Raw genomic sequence first — 25360 nt, 5'->3', positions numbered from 1 at the left:
TCACGCAGCTGTGAGCTCGCGAATACCTGTTCTTTGGAGATGCGTCCTCTCAATACTTCATCCCTGTTCAGCTTCCATCTTGTAACGGGGCAGCGAGGAATTCTGACACATTAAATGTAAGTCTCTTACTGCAGCTGTGTTGACATTTTCTTCCCTTCTGAGGCTTGTTCTGCCATTGTTAAAATTCGAGAGTCGGAGGCAAACACCAAGACAGAGCGTCCATCTTCTCTTTCTGGCCCAGGTGCCCACGACAGCCACGGCAGGGCAAGGCTTCAACCGAGAGCCTGAAACTGAATGCAGGTCTCCCACGGTGGTAGCAGGGCTGCCCGCTGCTCCTGGTGGTCCTGGCAGGAAGGCAGGGTGGAGCGGAGCAGGACTCAGAGCCCAGCCCCGCTGGCGGAGCCTCCCAGTGGGACCTGATCCGCCGGTGAATGCCCATCTTTCTTGACCTTTTCACTTCACAGTATCCTTTGAAAAGCAAAAGCATCTAATTGTGGTGATGTCACATTTTTCTTTTTCTACTTGTGCTTTTGTAGTTTAGTTTGGAAATCACCGCTTAGGGGTGCACATTGTGGCAGGTAAAGCCCCACCTGCATCGGCACTCCACACAGGTGCCAGTTTTGAGTCCCAGCTGCTCCACTTCCAGTCCTGCCCCTTGCCAATGTGCCTGAAAGAGCAGCAAGTACTTGGCACAAGTGTTAGGGCACCTGCACCCACATGGCAGAGCCAGAAGAAACCACTGGTCGCTGGCTTCCGTCTGGCCCCTTCCCAGCTGTTGGAGCTATGTGAGGAGCAAATTAACGCATAGAAAATCTCTCTGGCTGTAACTGTGACTGTGATTAAACAAGTAAATCTTGAAGAAGGGGAAAAATAAAAAGGAAGAAGGAAGAGGAGAAAGAAGATTCCCACCTAGTCCAAAGCCCTGAACTCACGCCTGGCCTTCTTGCGAGGCGGTCACAGTTCTGCCCCGTCCTCTGAGGTCGTTGCACTTGAGTTCATTTCTGTGTCCGCTGGGGAGAAGGTCGAGGTGCTCTTCCTTGTTATGATTTGCACCATTTGAGGAGAAGACCAATCTGCAAGTGAGCTGGTCCCACATCCTTGTCGCCAATCAGCTGGCCACAGATGTGGAATACCTGTGGACTCGTTCTAGGCTGTTAATCTGTGTATCTCTAACATTTTAGGGTAACACTGTACACCTGCCTTTGTATGGAACGATGCTTTTGTGTTGCCGTCACAAGAAATGGCAACCCCACCATGGCAGGAAAGCTCCTTGCTTCCTGCTGGCAGGCGTGGGCCCCACACGCGCCCTCGCTCCACACCTTCCCCGCAGGGGCTGCTGGCGACTGGCAAGGGAAGGCCAGCAAGTGCCTGTGCCCCTGGCTCTCGCTCACCCGCCTCTCACTGCCACTGTGCAAACACATGCTGTGCTCACTAGGGCCAAATGAGTGATGGAGCTTAGGAGAAGCCCGGGCCCATCTGGAATCCGGGCCGGGACCACCCACATGCCGGAAACTCAGACTCCGCAGCTGGTCATGCGCCTGCCACTGTTACCGATCACGTGTGTGGGTGATCGAATCCCCTGACCCCCCACAGACAGCCGCTCCTATCGGTCTGCTCCTCTGACTCACGTGAGACGTGCAGAAGAGACTGTGTGTAAAGGTGTGTCCATGTGCGTGTGAGTGCAGGCACACGCTCCGGGGTCATTTCCACCCAGCCTTTTACAGGATACTCCGTGTAGTTCAAAGTCCTCGCCAGACAGGAATCCACAGATTCCCACCCTGGGTGTTACGTGGCTCTTGGCACAATGCCTGCTTTGCCCTGGCAAGTACGGGCACGGTGACTTCCTGTCTGTCCCTCACGTATCCTAATTCACCCCCTGCATTGCCCTCACGGAGGTTGCAGAGGCCCCCGGGTCAGAGCTCCGTGGCGCATCGTGGAGTCCCAAGTTCTGTGGAATTACTGCTCATGTGTCCACGCAGCTTGCTCGGCTAAGCTCACATTGTTTTGTTTCTTAACTGATACAAATTTGATTTCACTTTGTACCAAAATACAAGACCCCACGTGTATAGCTTCCTCCAGCACGCTCTATCACACTGTCCATTTCCTTCTAAAGAACACAAACTGATCTCACCACAGCCAGCTCTGGGAGTCCCTCCTGCCCCATCCCCGTTGGGCTTAGGTGCCAGCATGGAGGGCAACGGGCACCCCTTTTCCCACTGCTGTAGTTGACAGAAGACCAAGTGCCCGGCATAGCACAGCCCCCAAACATCCACCGAATGCAAAAGCAAGGCCACTAGGCACACCGATGCCAACGTTCAGGCTGGCACTTCCCACCCCGGCAGCAGTCCGAGGGTCTCTGGGGCTTCTCTAGGGAGGACCACACCGAGTCCAGCTGTGCGGGGGGAGGCCCCTGCAGGCCTGCCCTGGGAAGACCACCTTCTCAGTGGCACTCAGCAGTGGTCGAGCTGCTTTCATTGGGGCACAGCCAGCACAGCTCCCTGGGCACACACATGCGACCAGGCTGGCACTGGGCATGCGCCCAGGAAGCTGCACCCACAGCACACATTGTTTACCCCCTTGCCAGTAACCGGGGACCTCACCTCAGCACCACCCCCACACCTGTTCGCAGGAACTCAGGCCCTCCACACCCAGTTTCCCATGCAGGTGGCATGAATCATCTGTATCTCCTCGCAGCCTGAGCCACGGTGTTCAGTAGTCAGCCAGAAATTCCCCTAAGAGAGCTGGAACCAAGGACAGGAGGAGGGCTGTGAGGGTGAGTGGGCAGCGCTCGCGTCCTGGAGAGGAGCGGAGGGGACGCGCTGCGCTCAGTGGCCCGGGCTGCAGACCCCCGCATCACACGCATGCCCAGAACCCCTGTGGGAGTGCGCGAGTTCCCGGCAGAGAAGGCCCTGCTGCTTCTGCACAGGAGAGAGGTGAGGCTCTTAGCCCTGGGGCTTGCATGCTTATGGTGTTGGATGGTGCTGACAGGGCAGCCAAGCTCGTGAGGAGAACAGAAACACCTCACCACAGCGGGCGCACCAAAGACATCACCAGACCCGCCAGCCACAGCCTGGACTCCTGGTGCCCACCTGTGTGAGGAACTGGACAGGCAGGCAAACCCTGGGCCCGGCCACCTGGCAGCGGTGGGGCCACAGGACACCCTCCGTCTGTGCTCAGAGAAGTTACAGCACGTCGCTTCGCAGAGGAAACTGCCCATGCACTTTACCCATCACAGCTGTGGTGACGAAAGAGCCAGCAACTGCCTCCCGCTCAAAAGGCTTCCAGAGATAAGCTCGGTCTCCAGCTTGCCCACGGCCGCCTGGCACCTCCGGAGAGGGACTCTGTGGACGGCGTCTCCAGCAGGCATCCCACCGCCTCCACAGCCCTTGGACTGCGGGGTAGGGACGTGGGACACAGCAGTTACATGGCAAACTCTGAAGTCACAGAAAAGGGAAACAAAACCCCTCTCTATTCTTAGCAGGGAGCCCAGCCCAGGGCGCCGCGGAGCTCCTGCGAGGCGGGTCCGTGGTGCGGGGGGCCGGTTTCTGTTCTTGTGCATTTTCCGAGTAAGCGTGAGGGGCAGAGGCGGTGCAGCTGGGCCTGACCCCTGACCCCACGCGGCAGGTGCGCCTGAGCTAGACACCTGCAGTGTCACTGCTCCGGATTGCTCGTGCCATGTGTATTTCTGAGAGTTCTTAGAGGAGTCGAGAAGACAGGGTGTGGGGCAGTGAGCTGTCGCAGGGAGGACATGCTGGGCAGAGATGGCGACGGCCGAAGGGGGCACAGAGACTCTGTGTGTGTGTGTGTGTGTGTGTGTGTGTGTGTGTGTGTGTGTGTGTGTGTGTGTGTGTGTGTGTGTGTGTGTGTAGAGCGCGCAGGACATTGCAATAGATCTCAAAACTCAGACATGAAAAATAATGGCTTTTATAGCGCTCTCCAGTGACACGATGGATTGTGGATTTATTGAATTCAGTACTGGTGCGATTCTACTCCGTGTCAATGTCTTCTCACCGTGGTTATCAAAGCAGACCAATCCCCACAGGGTTTGTTAAAGGTTTGCACGCGGGAAAACAATAACGTCTGGAAGCCAAATCATCTCGTTCGTTTTCAGGACTCGATGCCGGCTGGGACTACTTCCACGCGAGGCACCGAGGGGACCGGCTCGCGGCCCACTGCCCTGGCTGCGCGGCTGTCCTGGTGCTCCGTCAGGCCTGCGTGCTGATTGGCCTCTGCACAGGGACAGGCCCCAGCAGGCCGGCCGCGCCTCACACGCCGCGCGACACTGGGGCTCTTCAGACAACGGTGGCGTGGCCCCGGCATCCACTGCCCTGCAAGGTGGACACGACGGGATGGCCTGCACGCAGGTATGCGCCGGACGTGTGGGGACGGCGACACAGGTGGGAAGAGCCTCAGCTGCTGGGGTTTTCTGGCAAAGCCTTCTCTCCATCTATCCTCCGAGTCTCGGGTGTGTGGAGCATTGCCCACGCATGGCTGAGGTTTGCGGCAGCCATGCCGGCTGCTGCGCAAAGTTGAGCGGATGAGTAGCAGTTGTTGAAGAGCCCACAGCCAAGGCGGAGGGTGCTGGCTCTGCCGCTGTGCTTCCAGGGGCGCGCACGGGCTGGCAGTGCTCCCGGGCAGGGTGCTCCTTGCTCGCTGCGCCGTGCTTCCTGGGTCGCTCTGCACCCCAGCACACGCTGCTCGCTGCTCCGTGCAGGGACGAGGAAGCAGAAGGGCCTGATGGAGCGTGGATCCTCGCCGCCGCTTCTTGGTTTCTGCCTGAGATGGGGTGGGGTCTCAGCGGGCAATGAGGCCTGGCTGCAAACGCCACTTGGGTTTACAGGGAAATGCCCGGGCAGAAACATGAGAAGGAAAGAGAAAAGACAGGGCAGGGCCCTGGAACCCCAGAAGGCTGGAGGCTTCTTGGGAACAGCCGGGAAAGCCGCCAGCAGCCGGGCCAGCCAGTTCCTAGAAGCCACGGGGACCTTGGCGCGGGGAGCCTCCCCCGGGGCAGCCGCAGCTGCTGAGGGATCCTCGAGGGATTCAGGCTGACCCGAGGAGACGGTGCATAAACCCCAGGCCCTCAGCAGCTGAGTGGGTGCCGGGCTGACCATCGCAACTCAGCCGGCTCTGCCTCCTTTTGCTTGGCCTGCACCTGACCTAACAAAACATTCATTCAGTTTTCATTTGAAAAGCAGGGTTACAGAGAGAGAGAATTTTTTTAAGATTTATTTATATTTATTGGAAAGGCAGATTTACAGAGAGAATGAGAGACAGAAAAATCTTCCGTGTACTGCTTCCCTTACAACAGCCAGCACTGGGGCGATCTGAAGCCAGGAGCCAGGATCTTCCTCCAGGCCTCCCACATGGGTGCGGGACCCCAAGTCTCTGGGCCATCCTCCCTCTACTGCTTTCCCAGGCCACAAGCAGGGAGCTGGATGGGAACTGAAGCAACTGGGTCACGAAAGGTGCTCATGTGGGATCCTGGTGCATGAAAGATGAGGATTTAGCCACTAGGCTATTGTGCCGGGCCCGAGTCCGAGATCTTCTATCCACTGGTTCATTCTGTAAGATGACCTGAATGGCCAGAGCTGGGCTGGGCTGAAGTCAGGAGCTTCTTCTGGGCCTCCCATGTGGGCGCAGGGGTCCACGCACTTGGGCCATCTTCTGCTGCTTTCCCAGGCCACACGCAGTGAGCCAGATGGGAAGTGGGCATCCAGGGCTTGAACTGCCAGTGCCACGGGTAGAGGATTAGCCTGTTATGCCATGGCTTCTGCCCCCTGAACTAGCTGTCAGCAAGGCAGTGCCAGCCCACTGAACTTCGCCAGGAGCGACACATACAGTCACATTCCGTCCAAGCTGGTGACTTAGCCCTGCCCTGGCGCCACTAGGGGTGTTCCCACGGGCATCCTTGATGCAGGGGTGCCCCGAGCAGGCTTGGATCACTGCTGCCCAGCAGGGAGGGCCCCGAGCATGGGCAACAGTGTCTCAGGACACAGTCCTAGCTCAGAAATGAGGATGCGGCGTCCAGCGCTGGAGCTCAGCTAGCGGGAAGCGGCCGGCTCCCCGGCTCCCGTGCCACGTGCTGCCCAGGGACGTGGCATCACTCCGTCAGAGGCTCTGGCTTGTTCCGCTGGCTGTGTCCTGGTGGGACATGGGAACCTGTCTCCAGAAAGCTTGTGGAAAATGCGAATTAGGAAGCAACTATGCAAGGAGTTGACATTTGCTTGAACCAAAATCACCTTATTTTTCCTTTGTTTTCTGGCATTGAATAGCAGCTGGGGAGACGGCCTGCTCTGCAACTACTGCCGCTGGGCGGGTTCCTTCCTCTGGCTCCCCGCCGGCCTCGATCACATTTCTCTCTGTCGGAGCTCGAAGCAGAGTGGCTCTGCTTGCCACGGTTGTCGTTGTAAACATATTTCTTGGTGGCTCGAAGTCATCCGGGAAAAAAGAAACAGGTTTTTATGTAAACTGGTCTGGTTAGAGATGCTTCGCTTTGTTTGGAAAAGGGGATTTCATGATTTTATGGTGCTCCTTTGCAGATGTTACAGGATTGGGGTAGTAAGGTACGCAGCAAGTTCGTCGTTGACTAAATTAGGAGAGAAATGAATCAAGAACAGCCCGTGCCATTTTCTGTAGGAAGCTGGCTGAGGTTTCTTCTGCGATTCTCCTGGAGTTATTTATAGAAAATACCAAGCCAGGGGCCGGCGTACTGCCTGCCGGGCTGGAATCCCATACGAGTGCTGGTTCAGATCTTTTGGGCTCCGCTTCCAGTCCAGCTCCCTGGAATGCAAGCAGAACCGAGGCAGGTGGCCAGAGCGTCTGTGCTGCACGTGGGAGACCCAGAAGCAGCTCCCGGCTCCTGGCCGCGGCCCGGCCCAGCCCTGGCCCTGTGGCCGTCTGGGGAGCCAGCAGACAGAAGGCCTCTATGTCTGTAACTCTGCTTTTCAAATAAACATGTCTTTAAAAAAAAAAGAAAGAATCATTGACTGTTTAAAAAGGGAAAACAAGGAAAAGGCCAAGCCATTGAAATAATTTAAATACCAAGATTTAAATAAATCTTTAAACAGAAGCTTGTAAGTCCTTTCATTAGTGTTGATCGAGCACAGATGTTTTTAAAGTTTTATTTTTATTCGAAAGGCCGAGTTAGAGAGGTGGAGGTGGAGCGTGACAGTCTTCCGGCCTCTGTATCGCTCCCTGTGCGGCTCCAGCCTGAGCCCAGGAGCCGCCCGAGGGTCTCCCACCGGGTGCACCTCAAGCTGCTGCATCAGAAGGGTGACCAGGACTTGAACTAGAACCCAAATGGGATGCTGGGGCTGCGGGCCGTGGCTTAACACTGCGCCACGAGGCCGGTCCCCTGAGCACAGATGTTCCGCGTTAGTCGATCCAGACCTGGCTCCTAGGGGGATGGCTTCCCAGCTGCTTGTTCCTGGGCAAGCTATTCAGTTTGGGGTTCCCTTGCTGCATGAGCAGGGCCGTGTCTATGGTAGGAATTCTCTGTGCTCAAGGACCACGTCTGTTGGACACGGGAAGCTAGCGCGGCAGCAGGCCCAAGGACACCTGGGAGAAATGCCAGCCTAGACTGCGTGTGCCCTGGGCTCAGCCACTCCCTGGCACTGCCTGCCTTCCCGGCTGAGCCCCCGCCCACCCCCAGGACCTCTCCTCAGCCACGGTCACGGGTGGGCGCAGACACGGCTTCAGTTTTCTCCAGGTCTGTGTTCTCGTTTGCATCCTGTTCTCGTTTGGTCTCATTACCAACACAGGCCAGCTTCTGCAAGGCTCACGCCAGGCTCTGTGAGTGGGGTAAGGACTTTGCTCTCCCCCACGCGCCCAGTTGCGGCAGGTGGACACGGCGTGCCTGCTGCGCCTGCTGCGCCTGTTGCGCCTGCTGCGGCAGCACTCCCAAGTGACCGCAGCCCTCGCCCGCCCTGCTCAGGACCGCTGTGCTCCAGCCTCCTGCTCACTGCACCCTCTCCTCTTCCTTCTCCACCAGCCGGGCACAGGCTCTGGATCCCCCCATCGTGTGTGCCAGGGTGCCAGCTCAGCTGGCAGAGAAGCCGGGCATCTCTGGGCTCCTCAGCGTCATGCATACACCCTTGAGGTGTTTTTCCACGGGATCTTCACTCGGGGGGGCTCCCCCGAGTGCCAGGGTTTGAACCTGAAGAGTCCAGCATCTGTGCCCGTGTGTCTTGGACAAATGACTGCATCTTTTACCCGTGCCATTTCCCCGCGGCCATCTCTCCCCTGTTCTGTAGGACGTCACCCCGGCCGCCATGGCACCTGCCTTGCTGATTCTTCTGGGGACGGTGGCCATGTCACGAGCAGACGCACTTCCTGATGAAACACGTGAGTGTCACTCCCTCCAGGGACACCTGCCTCTCCCTCTTACCGAGCGTCGCGTGCAGGACAGCCTGGCCTTCTCCTAACAAGTCCCAGGCAGGGGATTATGTGTGGACTTTGGCCAGAAAGGTTCTTCCTCATCGGGCCTTAAACAGCGTCTGGAGACAGTAGGACCCAGATGCTGCAGTGGGAGTGCACGTTTCCAGGGTGGGGGCCTGGGCCGTCCTGATGGTCCCCCCCCCAGGCTACAAGACGCCTCCACTGTGCGCTGTCCTCAGACGTGCTGCCTGGGGCCCGGGGATCTGGTGCGATAGACTCACTGCACCCGGCACTGCCCCAGCATCGTCTCATGGCATTTTCCGTGGTGAGGCCAGCAGTTTCTCTGTGTGGTCCCAGCGGGGAGGCCAACAACTGAGTGTGGCTCCTGAGCAATAAGCAGTACAACTGTGGTGATGGACATTCCTTTGTTACTTGAGATAAGCGCCACGGTGATGGGCAGAGCCTGGAGACTCAGGCACTGGCCCGTGGGAGGGGCAGGTGTTGTGGGCATGGCTGAGGGGCTGCTTTGGTGCCTGTACCCACACGAGGCGCCTGGTGTCAGGCACTGCCTCTGTTTACCATGCAGCTTCCTGCTAATTCCCTCCCCAGGAAGTGGCAGGTCATTGTCCTGCCCCTGTGGACCCCTGGGTAGAGTCCCACTCTCCGGGGTTTGGCCTGGCCCAAAACTCTGGGGGAGTGAAGCAGTGGATGGACAATCTCTCTCTCTGTTTAAGGTTTATTTAATGTTATTGGAAAGTCAGGTATACAGAGAGGAGGAGAGACAGAGAGGAAGATCTTCTGTCTGCTGGTCAGTCCCCAAGTGGTCGCAACGGCTGGAGCTGAGCCAATCCAAAGCCAGGCGCCAGAAGCTTCTTCTGGGTCTCCCACACAGGTGCAGGGTCCCAAGGCTTTGGGCCGTCCTCGACTGCTTTCCCAGGCCACAAGCAGGGAGCTGGATGGGAAGCAGGGCTGCTGGGATTTTCCCCATTTTAGTAAAACAGTATGTGGCTATACACGCAGAAAGGTGGCAGTGCTAACAGCAGGTTAGCAGGGCTCACTGTGGAAGACGTGGGATTTCCCTTTGCTGCACTTTGGTCCCTCTGTGCTTTCAGAATGTTTGCCGTTGTAGGCATGGAATCTCTGCTTAGATTTCAATTTTCGCTGTCCGAGCAAAGCCCGCGTGACTCACAGGGGAAAACCCGGTCTAGCTCCTCTGAGGGAGCCGGCCGTGGCCGTCTCGGACTGGGCCTGCTCGTGAGCAGTGACCACATTTTACATCCTGGGCCAGCCCCCGTGCAAGCCTCCAAGGACCCCCACTGGAGGGAGCAGGAGTCGGGCACAGCCCCACCCTCTTCCTCTGTGCCATTAGCAACAACTGCTGGTCACACACCAGGAACTTGTGAACGGCAACGACCCTCAGCCTGACACCACTGAGGTCGGCAATACAGACGCAGTAGATGGCCCTTCGTCAGGTCGGAAGGGCACTAAGACGAATAGCCGGGCAGGGTCCGGAAAGCTCTGGAAACAGCTTGCAACAGGCTCCTCCCAAGTCATGTCAGTCTTACCTGTGCCCACAGCCTTGATGAACCCACACGCCCCTGTGGATCTGGTCCAGGCCGCCTCCCCGTGCTGCCTGGGCACAGCTCAGGGCACAGCTCAGGGCACAGCTCAGGGCACAGCTCGGGGCACAGCTCGGGGCACAGCTCGGGGCACAGCTCGGGGCACAGCTCGGGGCACAGCTCAGGGCACAGCTCAGGGCACAGCTCGGGGCACAGCTCGGGGCAAAGCTCAGCACACCTGTGCTGTGTTTCCCTCTGGTCCCCAGTGTTGCTGCCGCCACCTGTCAATTTCACCATCCAAGCTGCCGGGCTGGCGCAAGTCCTGCTGCGGTGGCAGCCACCTCCCGATCGAGCCGGAGCAAACCTTGACCTGGAGTACCACGTGTGGATGCGCACCCCGCAGGAAGACGAGGTGAGGCTGGGGAGGACGGTGCCTGGACTGTACCTTCCCCGAGCCAGACCCTTCATCAGACTCAGCTCCTTGCTGCCCACACGATACTCGGGCATGTTTTGGGGGCAGAGTTCGAGTTTGGATTCCTGTCTCAGGGATTAAAGGCACATTGGCTCTGATGTCAGCCGTGCTCTGCTGGCAGAGCGCACCCTCCCGCGGCCTCAGGGGAGACTGGACCTGCTCCAGGATTCCATTCGGGGGCGGGGGCTGCACTCCCCTCTCAACCCCTCGTCACTCCAGTCCATCAGGGAACTATTAAACTTACAAAGCCAGTCACTGAAGGGTGCCGTGTGACAGCAGCAGCAGGTCAGATGGCATGGCCGTGCTCTGTCCTGCCTGGCTGCCCAGGGCCAGGTCCCCTGCAGCTCCCAACTCTGCAGCACCAGCGCCTGCGGAGCCGAGGGGCCAGCGCTCCTCTAAGCCGTTTTGCGGCCCAGGTGGGATTCTGGAGGGAGCCAGGACTGGGAGTGGTGACCAACAAGAATAGGAGCCTCACAGTTTTGATTTTTAAAATTTGCATTCCTCTATTGGTAAACTTTGAAAGGAAGGGTGGGAGGATAGGAGAGGGAGGCAGGGGGAGAGAAGAGTGGGGTTTCTGTGTGGGTCACTCCCCAGGTGCCCAGAGCCGCAAGGGCCGGGCCAGGCTGCAGACGGGAGCGGAACCCGGGCTTCCCCCAGGTGGCTGGGACCTGAGCAGCTAAGCCGTCACCTGCTGCGTTAGCAGGAAGCTGGACCCGGAGCAGAGCTGGGAGTCAGACACGGGAAGCAGGGTCCTCCTCGTCCTCCTGGCCAGTGTGCTGCATGTCACTGTCTGACCGATGTGTGCCTGTCATTACTGTCACCCCACGGCTGTGTTCGTGTGTTGGTGTTCTTGGGTCTGATGTTTGAGGAGCGGAAGGGCCTGTGTCTGTTACAGCACTGCCCTGACGGTCATCCCTCCCTTGTCGTGTAGTTCGAGACCAGGAGCACGGAGAGCAGGAAGGCCACCCCCCTACACCGCGGCGTGGCGGCCAGCGTGCGGACCATCGTACGGCGAGACGGCCACTCCCTCCTCGCCGCCAGTGGCTGGGTTTCTGCCAGGCTGGAGGCTCCTCCAGGTAAGGCTGTCCTCCACGCAGGCGAGCAGGCCAGACACGCTCTCGCTTTCCTCTGCCACTCGCCAGAACCTGCGTCTCCCCCATGTGCGCCACGAGACTGCTCCCCCACCCCGTGTGCCACCTCCCTGCACAGGCCTGCGCTGTCTGTGCAGTGGGCACATCTCTGATGCTGACAGCCAGTGACAGGGCAGAGAAGTGACACACGCATCAGGCCCCGAGGACGAACGTGCCCTGAGTCACAGCTCCCGGGGCCCGGCTCACGAGCCTGTCGACCACAATGCTGGCGGAAAAGCCGTGCTACTCGTACTGTTGGTGACCGAGAACACCAGAGAGGCTTGACTCATTACATGTGCTGTCTAGACCACAGACAAGCTAGCTCACGTGGCTTGGCCCTGAGTTCAACAACTGTGCCCGGGTAGAGGCCAATCCCGAGCTCAGCTGGGCACAGGGCAAAGGGAACAACCCGCCATGCAACTCTGACATCACATTTCTGCAACTCTGCTCTCTGGCATCCAGATAGGCTACACCAACAAGACAGCCTTTATTTCTGCCTTCGATCAAGCAGAATAAATGTGTGATTCCTTGGTTGGGAACCACAAGACAAGGAGAGTTCAGAAATTCAGAGCTGCCCTGAGCTTGGGCCGTGGTCTTGAGCGCACGAATGGGCGACGGCGGCCGTGGACCCTGAGCAGAGGTGGAGCAGGGGAGTGTAGCCGCAGCAGATACACGAGGCGTGGAGGGGCCAGGTGGAGAGGCGGAGGTGCTGCACACGGAGCGGGTAGAGAGAGCAGATTTAGATGCAGGAGCTATGGACTGAGCACCACGGATACAAACCGTAAAGTGGGACACACCTCACACACTCAGGGGGGCGTCAACATGTTTGCACCAAAATAAACCCAGGAGCTTTGGGAAGATGCCGCCCTGCTCTTCAGCTGCCAACCTCTGCCTCTCACAGACGTTGTCATCAAGGTCTGGTCACATTCGCATTCTGATGGGGACAAAACCCCATGGGAGCTGCAGTCCCAGCGCAGCACGCAGCCCGCGGTCCTCACAGCCTTGTGCCCCAGCGCAGCACGCAGCCCGCGGTCCTTACAGCCTTGTGCCCTAGAGCAGCACGCAGCCCGCGGTCCTCACAGCCTTGTGCCCCAGTGCAGCACGCAGGCCATGGTCCTCACAGCCTTGTGCCCCAGCGCAGCACGCAGCCCGCGGTCCTCAGCACGCAGCCATGCCATGACGGCCTTGTGTTCATTCCTGTTCACCCAGGGACTCCAGGAACAGCGGCTGTGAACTTGACCTGCACCACCAACACCGCCATGGATAACGACACGCCCTCAGCATTGTACTGGGTGTCTCTTCGCTGTGCCTGGCTCGTGGGCGCTGCAGCCCCCCAGGACACACAGTATTTCCTCTACTACAGGTTAGCACGCGTTGTCGCTTACGCAAGCAGTTTCCTTCAATCTGGCAAACTCACCAGTGCTCCCATCCAGGTTCGGCTCCCACACAGAAGAGTGCTGGGAGTACAGCAGAGACGCACTGCAGAGAAACGTCGCCTGCTGGTTCCCCAAGACGGCCATCCTCAGCAAGAGGCCCGAGCCGCTGGCCGTGCATGTCAACGGCTCGAGCAGCTTCACAGCCATCCAGCCCTTCGATCAGCTGTTTGCTCTGCACACCATAGGTGAGGCGGAAGGACCCCGACCAGACAGCAGCTGCCCAGTGGCTCCGAGCTGGATCGGCAATGAGCGTCACCGAGCTGGGGCCCCAGAGAAGGGCATTTGAAAGCCCCTGGTGCAGGCACAAAGCTCCCAGCTCTGACCCACATACACAGCCTCACACACTGCCAGGTGCCCCCAGGGATTCAGCTCCCACATAGCCAGGAGCCTGCCTCACTGTCCAGTGTCCAGGAGGCATCTGTCCACAGAAGCTGTGATGGACAGATACCACTCCTGAGCCCTGCTGCCCTCTCCTACCTGCAGGCCGGCCAGGCTTCCTGTGCCAAGGGCCTCCTCTCCCTCAACCCCCGCACCAGGGGGTCTCAGATCACGGCATCCCACACTCAGCCCTCCCGCCCCTCGTCAGCTTTATCGTCACGAGCTCCAGTGATGTGACGGGCACCAGTGTGCAAGAACCTCCACGTGCCATGGGTCTTAGTGTGCTGCAGAGCTGTGCCACCCAGCTAGCTGCCCCCTTGGGCCTCAGTCTTCACACTTGGAAATGGAGAAATGAATATCTCCTGTGTGGGTCTCAGGTCAATTCAGTGTGCTGATATTTTATTTTTTAAAAATGATTTACTTTTTTTATTCTCAAAGCAGAGCTACAGAGAGGGAGAGACAGGGAGAGAAGGGGAGAGAAGATAGAAATGGGGAGAGAAGAGAGAGGGAGGGGGAAGAGGAGGAGGGGAGAGGGGGAGAGAAGGAGAGAAGGAGATAGTCTATCTTCCGGTCCACTTCCCAGTGGCCACAGTGGTCAGGGCTACGCCAGTCTGAAGCCTGGAACCAACAGCTTCTGGGTCTCCCAAGTGGGTGCAGCGCCCCACGACCTTCAACCATCCTCCACTGCTTTCCTAGGCCACAAGCAAGGAGCTGGATGGGAAGAGAGGCAGCTGGGATTGCGCACTGGGTAGCAGCGGCGTGGCATGGGAACAACTGGGGCCGTGTTTTTCCACGGTCAGGGCTGCCCGGGGATTGGGTCAGCTTGGGAAGTGAAGAGGCCTGGGAGGGTGGCTGGGAAGGGACTCCTTGCCACCTTTGCCTGACCCAGGCTCCTCCCTGGCAGCTCTCAGCAGGAGCCCAGGTGACCGGGGTGGAGAGGGAATGTGTGGGGAGCATGGCCCGGGAAGCGTGGCTGGGTGGTCATCGGGCATGCCGGCTGCCTGTGGAGAGCTGTCCCCGACTGCTCACTCTCAACCCAGACCAGGTAAACCCCCCGCAGAACGTCAGCACTGAGGTGGCAGGACCGGAAGGGACGCGAGTCTCCATCCGGTGGGAGAAGCCCGTGTCCGCCTTCCCTGCGCACTGCTTCGATTACCAAGTGAAGATAAACAACACGCAGAGGGGCTCCACCCAGGTAAGAGGGGCTCCGCCCAGGTAAGCGCTGCTCCGGGTGGCATGCAAATGAGCCAAGGGGAGCAGAGATCCACCCGGCGCCCTGGCAATGAGTCGCGTCCCACTTTGACTTGAAAGAAGATGCTTTGCACCAGGACACAAGGGTTGGCTAGAAATGAGTAGCAGAGATGCTAGAAGCTGCAGTGGGCAGTGCCGTGTGGGGTCTGCAGGGAAAAGGGGAGCAGGATTTGCCAGGACACAACCCCCGTGTTAACTGCACGGACTCAGGGAGCAGCTGTCCCTCAGACACCACATTCACAGTAGCATCTTCACCTGGTCAACAGCTGGCCACCACCACATGTCGCTCAGGGATGAGGGGGTGCACACGCCCCATGTGGCCTAGCTCACGCTGCACCGTGAGTGGGAGCAGCCACTAGGGAAGAGACAGTGTCAGCCGGACTCCTAGGATGGTCGCACACTTAGCCTGTGGCTCATGGGAACTAGCAGGAGGGGAAATGGGTTTGTCTGTTGCAATGGAAACCAGCATGGGTCCCTTTGGTAGCGATGGGAAGCTAGACACAGGGTGGCCAGGGGGAGGGGTGGGGGAGGGTGGGGGAGGGGTGAACATGCAGACGGCAGGCAGGCAGTGGCTACTACAGGGGCCCAAGCAGAGGTGGCCCAGAGACAAAGTAGGCAGCAGTCACAGGGGAGGCACAGAGGCAGGTGGCAGGGACATACTTCTTGTCTGGGGCACAGAGGTCTGGCTGGGTGGCAGCAATGCCAACCGGTTGGGGCGAGGGAGGAGGCTTCAGTTATGGGCAAATGAACTCACCGTATACCAGATCTCAACCTCGTGGCAAGCCAGCGTCCGTGAGGACTCAGGGGTGGGCTGGCCACTGAGCTATTTGTTCAACCAAAAGATGGGTTGAAACTGGAAATTCTGCCTCAGAATAGCACGCCCTAGAGCAGGGGCCTCACTGTTCCCCCTGACTGCACAGCCACGGCTCGGGCGCTGGGGAGCAAGCTGAGGCTCCCAGCCCGCCAGGTGGACCTGGCCCCAGCCTGCTCTTCCCCCCTGGCTCCTGGCTCGGCCATCCACATGCTGCTGTACTTCCGACATTTTGTGAAGGACCTGAATGCAGGGAGAGGTCTGGTTGCCCTCCCGGGCTGCAGCTCTGCCACCTGGATTAAAGGCACAGACCACAGCGGCCTGAGCGGCTGTGTCCCAAAGTGCCCACTGTCTGTCATTGTCACTCTTCTGTTTTTTCCATTTAGGATGCTCCATCCTTAGCATGCAGGCCACACCACAGTAGGCAGACTGCTGGGCTCGTCACGCCTGGTGGATGGCAAGTGACATTGTTACGGGGAGTGATGGCAGGAGCTGGAGCCTGGGAAGGCAGAGGGTGCCTTCTGGCACAGGCCTCGTCAGCCATCTGAGGTGCCGACTGGCCCAGCTGGGTCTCAGGACTTACCCACCCCAGAGCAGCCTGGAGGGCCCTGTCGTACGATGCTAGCCAGTCGGGGCAGCCTCCTGTTGTGACTGGCGTGAGCTACGTACCCGAAGGCGTCTCTAACGGCCACTCTCACCTGCTTAGACAGAGCACAGTACAACCAACGGCTTCACCTCTGTGATCGACAACAGCTCCAGGTACTGCGTGGAAGTGAGAGCCACAGTGAGTGCCATGTGCCGGGCAGCTGGCCTCTGGAGTGCCTGGAGCCCGCCCTCCTGCGTGGGTGAGTAGTGAAGCTGCTGAGTGAGCATCCCGCACAGTGGACACCCTCACTCAGAGTCCCCCAGCCCCTCTCCTCTCTGCTGCATCTCGCCTTCTCCGCCAGGGAGACGCCCCCTGAGGCTTCCTGGCCTGGGATTCCTTCCCTGGCCTTGCACCTGTTCTCAAGGCTTCCATGCAGAGTTGCAGGTCCAACTCTGGGAGAGCTGTGCAGGCTTCCTCTAAGAAGTCTCCACTGAGCTTCCTGCGTGGGTAGGAGTGGACACAGCCACAGCTGGCCTTCCCCTCGTCTGTCCTTGGGGGTGAGGGTCCAGCTTGAGGCAGTCTCTGCACAGGTGTGACTTGGTGTGGCGGTCACCGTGGGTGGGTGGTGGCACGGTTCACGGTCATGGCGACTGATGACCTGTGCTGGCCTCTCAGTGGTCCACCCCAGCGTCATCTCCACCTGACCGCTGCAAACAGTGGCCTGCCACCATCCCTACCGTCTCCCAGCAAAGTTCACATATTGCTTTTTAAAGCAGATACCAAAATGGAGGATTGCTCGGGGACACCCCCGCCCTGCCCTCCCAGTGGGAGCTGTCCTGAGTATGCAGGCCAGCGAGTTTGGGGCAAGTCACGGTCAGGGACGCATGCTCCTATGTCAGTGTGCAGCTGCTCTGTGGCCCAAGTGATCTGTGGCCTTGGCCAGCCAGAGGGGCATGTCCTCTGTGGGCAGGAGACCGCGCAGCTCCGCACAGAGTACACCGCTCCCTGCTCCGGCACCAGGCTCACACCTCGAGACCAGAACCCCCACGGCCTGCCCTGGCTCTCAGCCAAGTGTGTGGGGCTAAGGGCATGCAGACCTGCAAGGAAGGAAGGGAATCCAGCAGGCTGTGTGTCCATCAAACACCACATGACATGGACGTCTGACCCAGAGGTCGCACCGGGCCAACCCAAAGGAGCAGGGAGAGTGGGATGGGCCCTGGCATCTTCCCCAGAAAACCCCCTAGGCCCCGAGGCCGTGCGTCCTCAGGAGCTGCTCCCAGCTGGAGGTGTGGCCATGTGCCTTGGCTGCCCTGGGAGCATCACAGGCCTCCAGGGGCACACCTCCCCTTCACACGCATCTAGCCCCATTGCCAACCCCTTCTGTGTTTGGGAAGTCAGGTCTGTGGTCAGCAAGTGGCAAGGATGGGGCGCCTGCTGGGTTAGCTAATGTTAGCATCCAATCTCGACCCTGGGCCAGGGGAACGGGTTCCAAACGGTGTGAAGGACAGAGCAAGGCCTATGCAGGAGCTGCTGCTGGCCGAGCTGGCCTCCTGCTCCTCCAGGGGGCTTTCCCTCACCCCAGGGGTCTGCTGCAGGGGAGATTTTTCTCGGGCACCTGCTGGCATTTTCTGTGGTTGAAGTCACTCTGGGAAATCCTTGGGCGGTGACCCATGAGCCCAGGTGGACATGAGTCAGGCTCGTGCTGACTAGGTAGACTTCCACAGAAGCCACGGGGAAGGGCCTGAACAGGCAGCGCGGTTCTGGGCCTGCAGGGTCAGGGGTCGGGGGCTGGGCTTGGTGAGTTCTCAAGAGAGAAGGGAGCCCCGTGGACCACACAGCCCCAGAGGGCAGCCCTGGGTGCACTCCCAAGGACCCAGGCGGGGGAACTGAGAGGAAGGCGAAGCAAACCGGGAGGGAGCCCAGCTCACCCACGCGTGGTAGTTCCGACAAGCCTCTCAAGGCCAGCTCTGCCCCAGCCTGATGCCCCCACCTGGCTCAAACAGCCCAAGACACACGGCCCCTCCCTGGTCCAGCCTCACCTGCAGGAATAAGTTGCTCGGGTCCCCAGGAGGGAGGGGGAATAAAGAGCAGAAACATTGGCTCGGGAGGCTTCCCTGGCTCAGATGCCACAGCTGCATTGGTTGTGTCAGCTGGCTGCGTTATCTGCACGATGCTCTGATTTTCCCAGCGCCCCAGCTAACTGCACCAACTGTGGGCATTCCCGGGCACCTTCCCGCCACCCTCGTGCACGCAGGTTCAGAGAGGGGGTTTCCCTTCCCTGTGTGTGCAAGGGGACTTCTGCCCACATGGCGGGCACAGGGAGAGAAGGCACGGTGGCTTTTGGGGCTTAGGGCATGGGAGCCTGGAAGTCACGGTGGGGTGGAGGGAAGCATTAAGCAGAAGACGCAGCTGTCAGCCAGGGCACTCCCAAGTCTGTCTCTGGGATGGAGGCAGCCAAGCAAGGTGGGACCCTTTGTGGCGGAGGGGAGCAGTGTTGAGAAGGATCCTGAGGCTCCGTCTAGGTCACCTGGCCACTGATAACGGGGATGTGCCGGCCTGCAGGACTGATCCTTGGACCTGGTCAGATGCCCTGCCACCCCTGCTGCACCCCAGGGTTACCTCTGGCTGCCAGGGGACACCGCAGCACTGGGGAGTCGTGGTCCGTGACCAGCTCACTTTCGGCTGCTCCTGCTTTCTCAGCCGCCACACCATTGCTTCCACTTCCAGGGCTCCTAAATAGTAGCTTCCTCCTCTGACCCCAGGCCCATCACATCCACATCCCATCACCCGCCATCCACCTCAGATATCACACCCGCCCCTCCCTTCAAGCATCGTAGGCCAGAAGGCAGGACATGGCCCAGTGGTCGCCACACAGCCTGGAAGGGGCCGTGTTTGCATATTTTCCACAGACAGGAGGTGTAAGAACAACTTGGGGCAGACTCAGTGGACTGGTTAGTCCGATGCGGCCCATGGTTGTCTCGGGCAGAAGCTGGCACAGAGCTGGGGGAGCAGGCAGCCCTGGGGGCCACGTGAGGGGCACAGTGCTGCAAGGTCACCCAGCTGTCCTGGACCAGGGCAGAGTAGCATCCTCCCTCCATGGGGCTGGCTTTGTCTTATCTCACACCCACTTCCCAATTTTCACAGTCTTTCCCCTTTTTGTGCTTTCTCAACTTCCGGAAGCTGCTGGTCCTCTTATCTGTGCACCTGCGTCCTCCACGCCCCTCCTCCACTCTCCCCAGGCTTCTGCAGTCGGCCTGGCTCCTTCCCTCTCTCCAGAGGCCCCCGAGGTGGGCACTGACCGCAGCCCAGCTCCACTCTGCCCTCATGCTCCTCTGGTGCTGGGCTCCGTTTGAATGTTTCACACTGATTTCCCAGCCCGTAAACCGCGCCCCCATACACAGCAGAGCCACCCATCCCCCTCACGAGGTGGAGGCGTGTCTCACACAGACCCCAGCCTTGGGTGGGGATCAGGCAGGTTGGTCACAGAAGGGTGGGCACTGGGGGTCCGGGATCTGGCTTCTCTCTCACGAGCCCTGAGGGGAGACCCTGGGCACCTGGCCAGGCTGGTGCCGTGTGCCCCACTCCTGCCCTTGCTGTGATAATCTGGCACTCAGCTCTGAGCTCAGTTCTCGTAAAACCTGCGGTGGGTCTGCAGACTCAGGTCCCACAGGTGTGGACGGCACCGGGTGAAGGGCGAACCAGGGCTGCAAGGGACCTGCTATAAGTTCTCGGTGCAAACCACGTGGACTGCAGAATTCTAGAAGGAGAGGGGCTGTGGCACCAAGCCCAGCCCCAGAGACACTGCCCCCCGCCCCAGGGGCCTCCCAGCACACGCCCCAGGTATGGCACAGAGCAGGTGTCTGCCTCGCTTACACGGCCAGGCGGGCCAGATTAGGAGGCAGGAAAGTGAGCTCCCGGGGTCCTGCTCAGACGGGCAGGCTCATGTGTTCAAAAAGAACGTCTGGGGTTTCCATGGTCAAAGCAGACCTCAGAGAAATGACCCAAATTACCTGGAAATGCTCTGCCAGAGCACCCAGGGTCTCAGCTCAGACTGGCGACAGCACCTGCCTCTTGCATGGCATTGGCATTCTGCATCATTCTGACGTCCAGAAGGGCACTGTCGGGGCCCCTGCCTCCTTCAGCCCCCTGGGACCAGCGCTCAGAGCGAGCCCTGCTGAGCCGGCTCACGTCACCCCTGCAATGCTTTCCCCGTGCAGGTGTAGGGCAGCTGAAGCCACAGGTGACCCGCAGCAGCTTCGCCTTACGCTGGGTTCTCCCGCCAGTCCAAGCTTTGTGGAGCAGCTCGAGCTGGGTGTGGCCCTGTCCTCAACTGGCCGTGCTGAGGCAGCCCTAGGCAGGCAGGACAATCCGGGCAGGGCAAGCAGCCAGTTTGCCAACTCCCAGCAGGAAGTGGCCGTGACCTTGTCTTCCTTGGCAGCTGGCAAGCGTCCATAATGTTGTAAAAACTAAGGCAGGACAATCCCTGGCTTGCGTGTTTTTGCTAGTTCAGTGAGAGCCCTTGCTGTCCGAGCAGAGGGCGGCGCGGGCGTTTAACTGCACAGGTTGTTGTAACTGGGGTCAGAACACAGCACTGTTATCTCTTCCGAGCACATCGGGCTAGGGAGTATTGTGCCATTCACGCCGCAAACGTGACCGAGTGGACGATACTGATAAACCCCAGGGACCAGCCTGGCTGCCAACAGGCACCATCCCGCAGCTGCCGCCGCCGCTGATGCACAAGTGCAGAGCCAGGCAGCTTGGCGAGGCAGCAGAGCCCGGGGCTGGCTCACTGATGACGACTCCATGAATAGTTCAAAGAACGGAAGGGGCGATCCCGGAACTCATGCTCCCGCGTGGGAGCTGCGAGACGCAGCTGGCAAAGCCCACAGCCTTTGCAGCCCACCACTCGAGCTGTGCTGGTGGCCAGCGTTGGGAGGCTGTGTTTGTGCACACTGGCCCGTTCCCCTTACCCGCACTTCTCATTTTATAGGGTGGTGCCAGCTCGCCTCCTGGGCTGCGTGATTTGAACGTGTCCCTGAGCGAGGGGTCAGGCAGGACAGCACACAGCACAGCCCAGTCCGCGCCCCGTGCCCTCAGCAGGTGCACACACATCCTCCCTGCCCGACACTGTCACTGGAGCCCCTGGAGCCCAGCTTGGCAGCACGTTTCAGTAGAGAACAAGGCAGCGTGTGAACCTCTTAGCTTGACCCAACAGCAGTCACCCTTCTCCTTCTGAGAGACGGGAACAGGGGACGGTGCGCCAAACATAACCCAGAGCATCCAGCTCGGTCAGCAGCTTCCAGGGGCTTCCCTGCTAACAGGGGTGGGCGAGGGTAGCACACAGCTTCCCTCAAAAGCTCCTCTTCCTGGACTGTTGCTTCCTGATTTTCCCTTTGGAAGCTCTGTCCATATGAGCTTCCGGCTGCAGCAGACCCGATGCCCTAGTTATGCTGGTTGGCGTGGCCCAGGGTGAACCGCCCGCTGCCTCCCATGTGTGGTGCCTGCCCGTCAGCCCTGGGCCCTGGGGAGTGTCAGCCCAGGAGCCCTGGGGAGTGTCAGCCCTGGGGAGTGTCAGCCCAGGGGCCCTGGGGAGTCTCAACCCTGGGGCCTCAGGCTCTCCCACAACTGCTGACTGTCCCTCTCTGTCCCAGGCCGTGACAAGCCGAGGCCCTCCCTGGGGCAGCTTCTCCTCGTGTTGCCGGCAACTGTCTGCTTGGTTTTGCTCATCTGTTCCTTCGTCTGCAAGATGTAGGTGTTCCCACGGCCAGGGCTGGGAGGGGACAGTCAGGTTGGACTGTGGACAGGGTGGGATGCAAGGCATAGGTGGGCACAGGCCAAGGCAAGAGCAAGCACTGCCAGCAGGTGCCTCGCAGAGCCTGGCCCAGCAGGCACGCCCTCAGCTTGGGCCTGGCCACGCCAGCCGCGGAGCTGTAAGCTCAGCATCCTGTGGGGGTTTCACAGTTGGCATCTTCCAACCATTCTGGCCTTCCTGGCAGGATCTGGGGATCCTGGAGAAGGCAGGCCCTGGCGGAAAAAATGCCCTAGCTCCCAGGGGCAACTCCCAGCTGGCCCGAAGTGCATCACTGCTCCTGGGGCCACTACGGGCTTGGGAATATCCAGGGATGTGCTGTCTTGAAGCCTGCAGGAGGCCCCATGAGTGCTGCCCAGTGCTGCCCACCTGCCAGGACCAAGCTCACTCCCCAAGACCTTGGGATGTAGTCTGCCCTGGCCTGTCTGTGGCACTGCACTGCTACCAAGGCCACAGTCAGAGGGCACCTAGGGGTGAGGGTGGGCCACCCTGTGAGCCACTGCGGCTGAGGGGGCCCGGGAAGGCCACGAGCTGTGTCCATCCTCAGCACTGGACCTGCTGGGGACCAGAGCTGAGCTCGGTGGGTGAAGCACCGCTTGTGATGCTGGCTCCCACACTGGAGCGCTGGGTCCAGTCCCTGGTGGTCTGCTTTTGTGTCTAGGAAGGCAATGGAGGATGGCCCGAGCGCTTGGGCCCCTGTCACCCACCAGAGTCCTGGGCAGAGTCTGAACCATGACTGGCTGTTGCAGCTAACTGGGGGAGTGAGTCACTGGATCAAAGAGCTGCCGGTCTGACTTACAAAGCAATCAATCTTAAAACAATGAGCGAGCGAGCGAGCGAGCAGTGGGCCTGGCTCTAGGCAGGACACAGTCCTCAGCTGTCTTTCCTGGAAGGCTTGGAGGCCATGGCACAGCTGTGCAGGAGCCCCAGGTCTGCCACAGAGAGCACGGCATGGGCACCCGGGAAGCTGCGGGCTTGCCAAGCGCCGTGTGGGGCCCAGGGCCCTTGGCTCACCTGGCTCCTGCCTATGCCATTTGCAGATGTCACCTGTGGACCAGGGTGTTCCCACCAGTGCCAACACCAAGCAGAAGCCTTGGCAACCTGGAGGCCATGAGCTACGAGGTAACGCCACCCATTCCATGACCCCTGCCCCTTGCTCGGGCCCGGGATCCCTCTGGTTTCTGGGTCTTGGCCGTGGGCTGACTGGGCTGTCCACCAGGGGAGAGGTTCGCTCTGGTCCTCAGCCACCTGGCTGGGCCGCTGTTTCTATGCCCATCGCTGTGTGGAGAGTTACAGCGGCAAAGCCGACTTCTTCCCAGGCCTCCCTTAGCTGGCTGCAGGCCACTACTTTAGCCCCAGTAGTTCGAGGTGCTCTGTGAACAGCAGGGGAAGCGGTCAGTTGGGCCGCCAGCTGGCCCCAAGGTTGCGAGGACTCCGAGTTCCCACATGGGCGGGCCCCAGCCCTTTGCAGGGACTGGATTCCTAGAGACAAGGTGAATGCTCTCTCAATCACACACGTCTTATCCCAGTCACGGCTCAGAAGCCGTAGCCACTCAGGGCTGGCCAGCCATGCCCACGGTCACTCCTTCCAGGGACGAGTGCCCACTGGAGACTGCTGTGTCTGTGGGCGCCCATTTCTGGAACGGCTGGTGGCTTATTGTTAATTAGAACCAAGTCGCTTGTGCGGACCAGCAACTCAGGTAGACAAGCTGGTCTGAGAAACAGGGCTGAATGTTGGGGCTCAGCCCTGCCTGGCTTCTCAGGGGTGTGTGTGAGGGAGGGAGAGCGAGTGAGCGAGAGCGCGTGTCATCCGGGACTGGCTGTGGCCTAAGCTCTCCACCAGACCCAACCCGAGTTGGGCTGTGCCTGGCGTGTCCCGGCCTCCCTCTCTGGGGGCACCATCTGTCCAGCTGTCTTTGGCCCTCCCTGTGAGGACAAGAGGGCCCATTCGTGACCCTAGCGGTCAGCAGCAAGATCATTGGCCTCTGCCGGTAATGATACAACCGCTCTCAGCACCCTTGCGTGCTGGTCCCAGCCCTCGCCCAGTACCCAAGCCTGCAGATGCACAGCCCCTCAGGTGAATTGGCACAGGGCTCACGGTGAGCTTGTGGGCACTGGGAAGGTGGGCCCTGACCTTTGAGTGAGTGACACCCACTACCATGTCTCTGCCACAAGGAGAGCTGCCATCTGTACCAGCAGGGAGAGAACAGGGGAAAGTGTGCACCTGCCTGTGTGCAGGTGGACAGGTGCCTGGTGTTTGAGTGTTTGCACTGGGTGCTTGGCTGGGTCCTTGGAGGCAACACACGTGAGTCTGGAGGGACACCTACAATGGGCCTGCAGGGAGCATGAGCCAGCCCAGGGAGCGGGTCCTGCCATAGTACCCACAGTTTTTGTATGAATGTGTACCACAACAGAGAACCCGAAGCCTGTTGCAAGGGATGCCAAGGGGCATTTGCTGTTGGACATCTGAGGAAGGGTGTCTTGTCTTGCAGAAGACTGGATCTCAGGACACGGAGTCTGAAGTCATCATCTACGTGGAAGAGCTGGGGCCCGAGATGCTGGAACACCCTGTGTTCTGATGTGCACACACGTGACCCAGAGACGAGACCAGGCTGAGGGCTCAGCCGTGGGATTTCCGGATCCCTGGGCACGGTGCTCCCCTGCAGGCCTTGCCTCGTGCCCTCGTGGCAGCTGGCACTGAGCCTCCGGCTGCAGCTTTGCTCCACCTCACCTTTGCCACTGCCTGACTCACCCCAAGCTTCTGTGCATGAGGGACCATCCGTAAGGCTCGTGTCCAGCACGTGGGAGGCCAGCAGGATGTGAGGAGGCGCATTGGCCTGGATGCAGTCGTGAACTTGGGCCCATGCCTGACTTTGCCGGAACCACAGTCCATGCTGCTTTTCTTCCTAGAGGTTCCGCACTTCCACACAGCAGCACAATGACCACGTGTCCCTCAGGCCCACCCAGGAGGCATCGGCAGAAGCCAGAGCCAAGCCATCGCCCCGCATTCAGGGGGACACTGAGTGTGTACCTGCTGGCAAGAGACGCTGGTTCCAGACGGGGCCTTGGCAGACAGCTGCTGCCGGACCGCGTGGTGCAGGAAGAGGCCAGCCCTGAGCCTCTGCAGGGAGGGTGCTCTGGGCCACCCAGACAGAAACCCTGCCTCCCAACCCCTCGTGTGCGTGCCATGCTGGAGGCCTGCGCGATGGGCATAGTGCCAGTGGGGCCAGGTGCAGGTGAGCCCTGGACAGAGCGGGGCAGGAGGACAGTGCTGGCAAGGCCCGTGTGATGCTGGCTCTGCCGGCCTGGCGACATGGGGCTCAGGCCCAGAAAGGGAGGCGACAGCTCAGAGCTGCTCTGCGCAGCTGGCCCAGTCATCACTTCAGGGGCTGTTTCTCTGATTAACCCACAAGACCCACTGTACCAACTCGGCCTCCTGCCCTGGCAGTCATGACAGCTGTCCGTCACTGGTGACCACTCAGTGGACAGAAAGCTCAGGTACACCCCTCCCAGCCAACACCTTGAGCCCGGGTCCCCAGGCCTGAGGCTACA

At 59.8% G+C, this 25360-nt stretch overlaps 1 protein-coding gene across 1 annotated transcript; it reads left to right on the top strand.

Annotated features, from left to right (window-relative positions):
* The first annotated feature begins 8006 nt into the window (after nucleotides 1–8006).
* Nucleotides 8007–24740, top strand: IL5RA (interleukin 5 receptor subunit alpha). Its single transcript, XM_040995093.1, has 10 exons — nucleotides 8007–8343; nucleotides 10202–10347; nucleotides 11339–11483; nucleotides 12747–12900; nucleotides 12971–13158; nucleotides 14392–14546; nucleotides 16120–16258; nucleotides 21651–21747; nucleotides 22849–22930; nucleotides 24301–24740. Exons 1-10 carry the CDS (start codon nucleotides 8271–8273, stop codon nucleotides 24385–24387), a joined length of 1266 nt encoding a protein of 421 aa, XP_040851027.1. The 5' UTR covers nucleotides 8007–8270; the 3' UTR covers nucleotides 24388–24740.
* Nucleotides 24741–25360: the final 620 nt, after the last annotated feature.

Source organism: Ochotona curzoniae, unplaced genomic scaffold, assembly GCF_017591425.1.
Source record: "Ochotona curzoniae isolate NIBS_2020 unplaced genomic scaffold, NIBS_Ocur_1.0 contig_908, whole genome shotgun sequence".
NCBI lineage: Eukaryota > Metazoa > Chordata > Mammalia > Lagomorpha > Ochotonidae > Ochotona > Ochotona curzoniae.
Note: the sequence above shows the minus strand (reverse complement) of the source record. Positions and strands in the feature narration are given on the sequence as shown.

What these genes read in the sequence shown, in the direction of transcription:
- IL5RA (XM_040995093.1), top strand. Translation starts at nt 8,271, where the DNA reads ATGGCACCTGCCTTGCTGATTCTTCTGGGGACGGTGGCCATGTCACGA. An exon ending in GAGCCCGCCCTCCTGCGTGG is followed by an intron (nt 16,259 to 21,650) that starts GTGAGTAGTGAA and finishes TCTCTGTCCCAG; the next exon opens with GCCGTGACAAGCCGAGGCCC. An exon ending in TGTTCCTTCGTCTGCAAGAT is followed by an intron (nt 21,748 to 22,848) that starts GTAGGTGTTCCC and finishes TGCCATTTGCAG; the next exon opens with ATGTCACCTGTGGACCAGGG.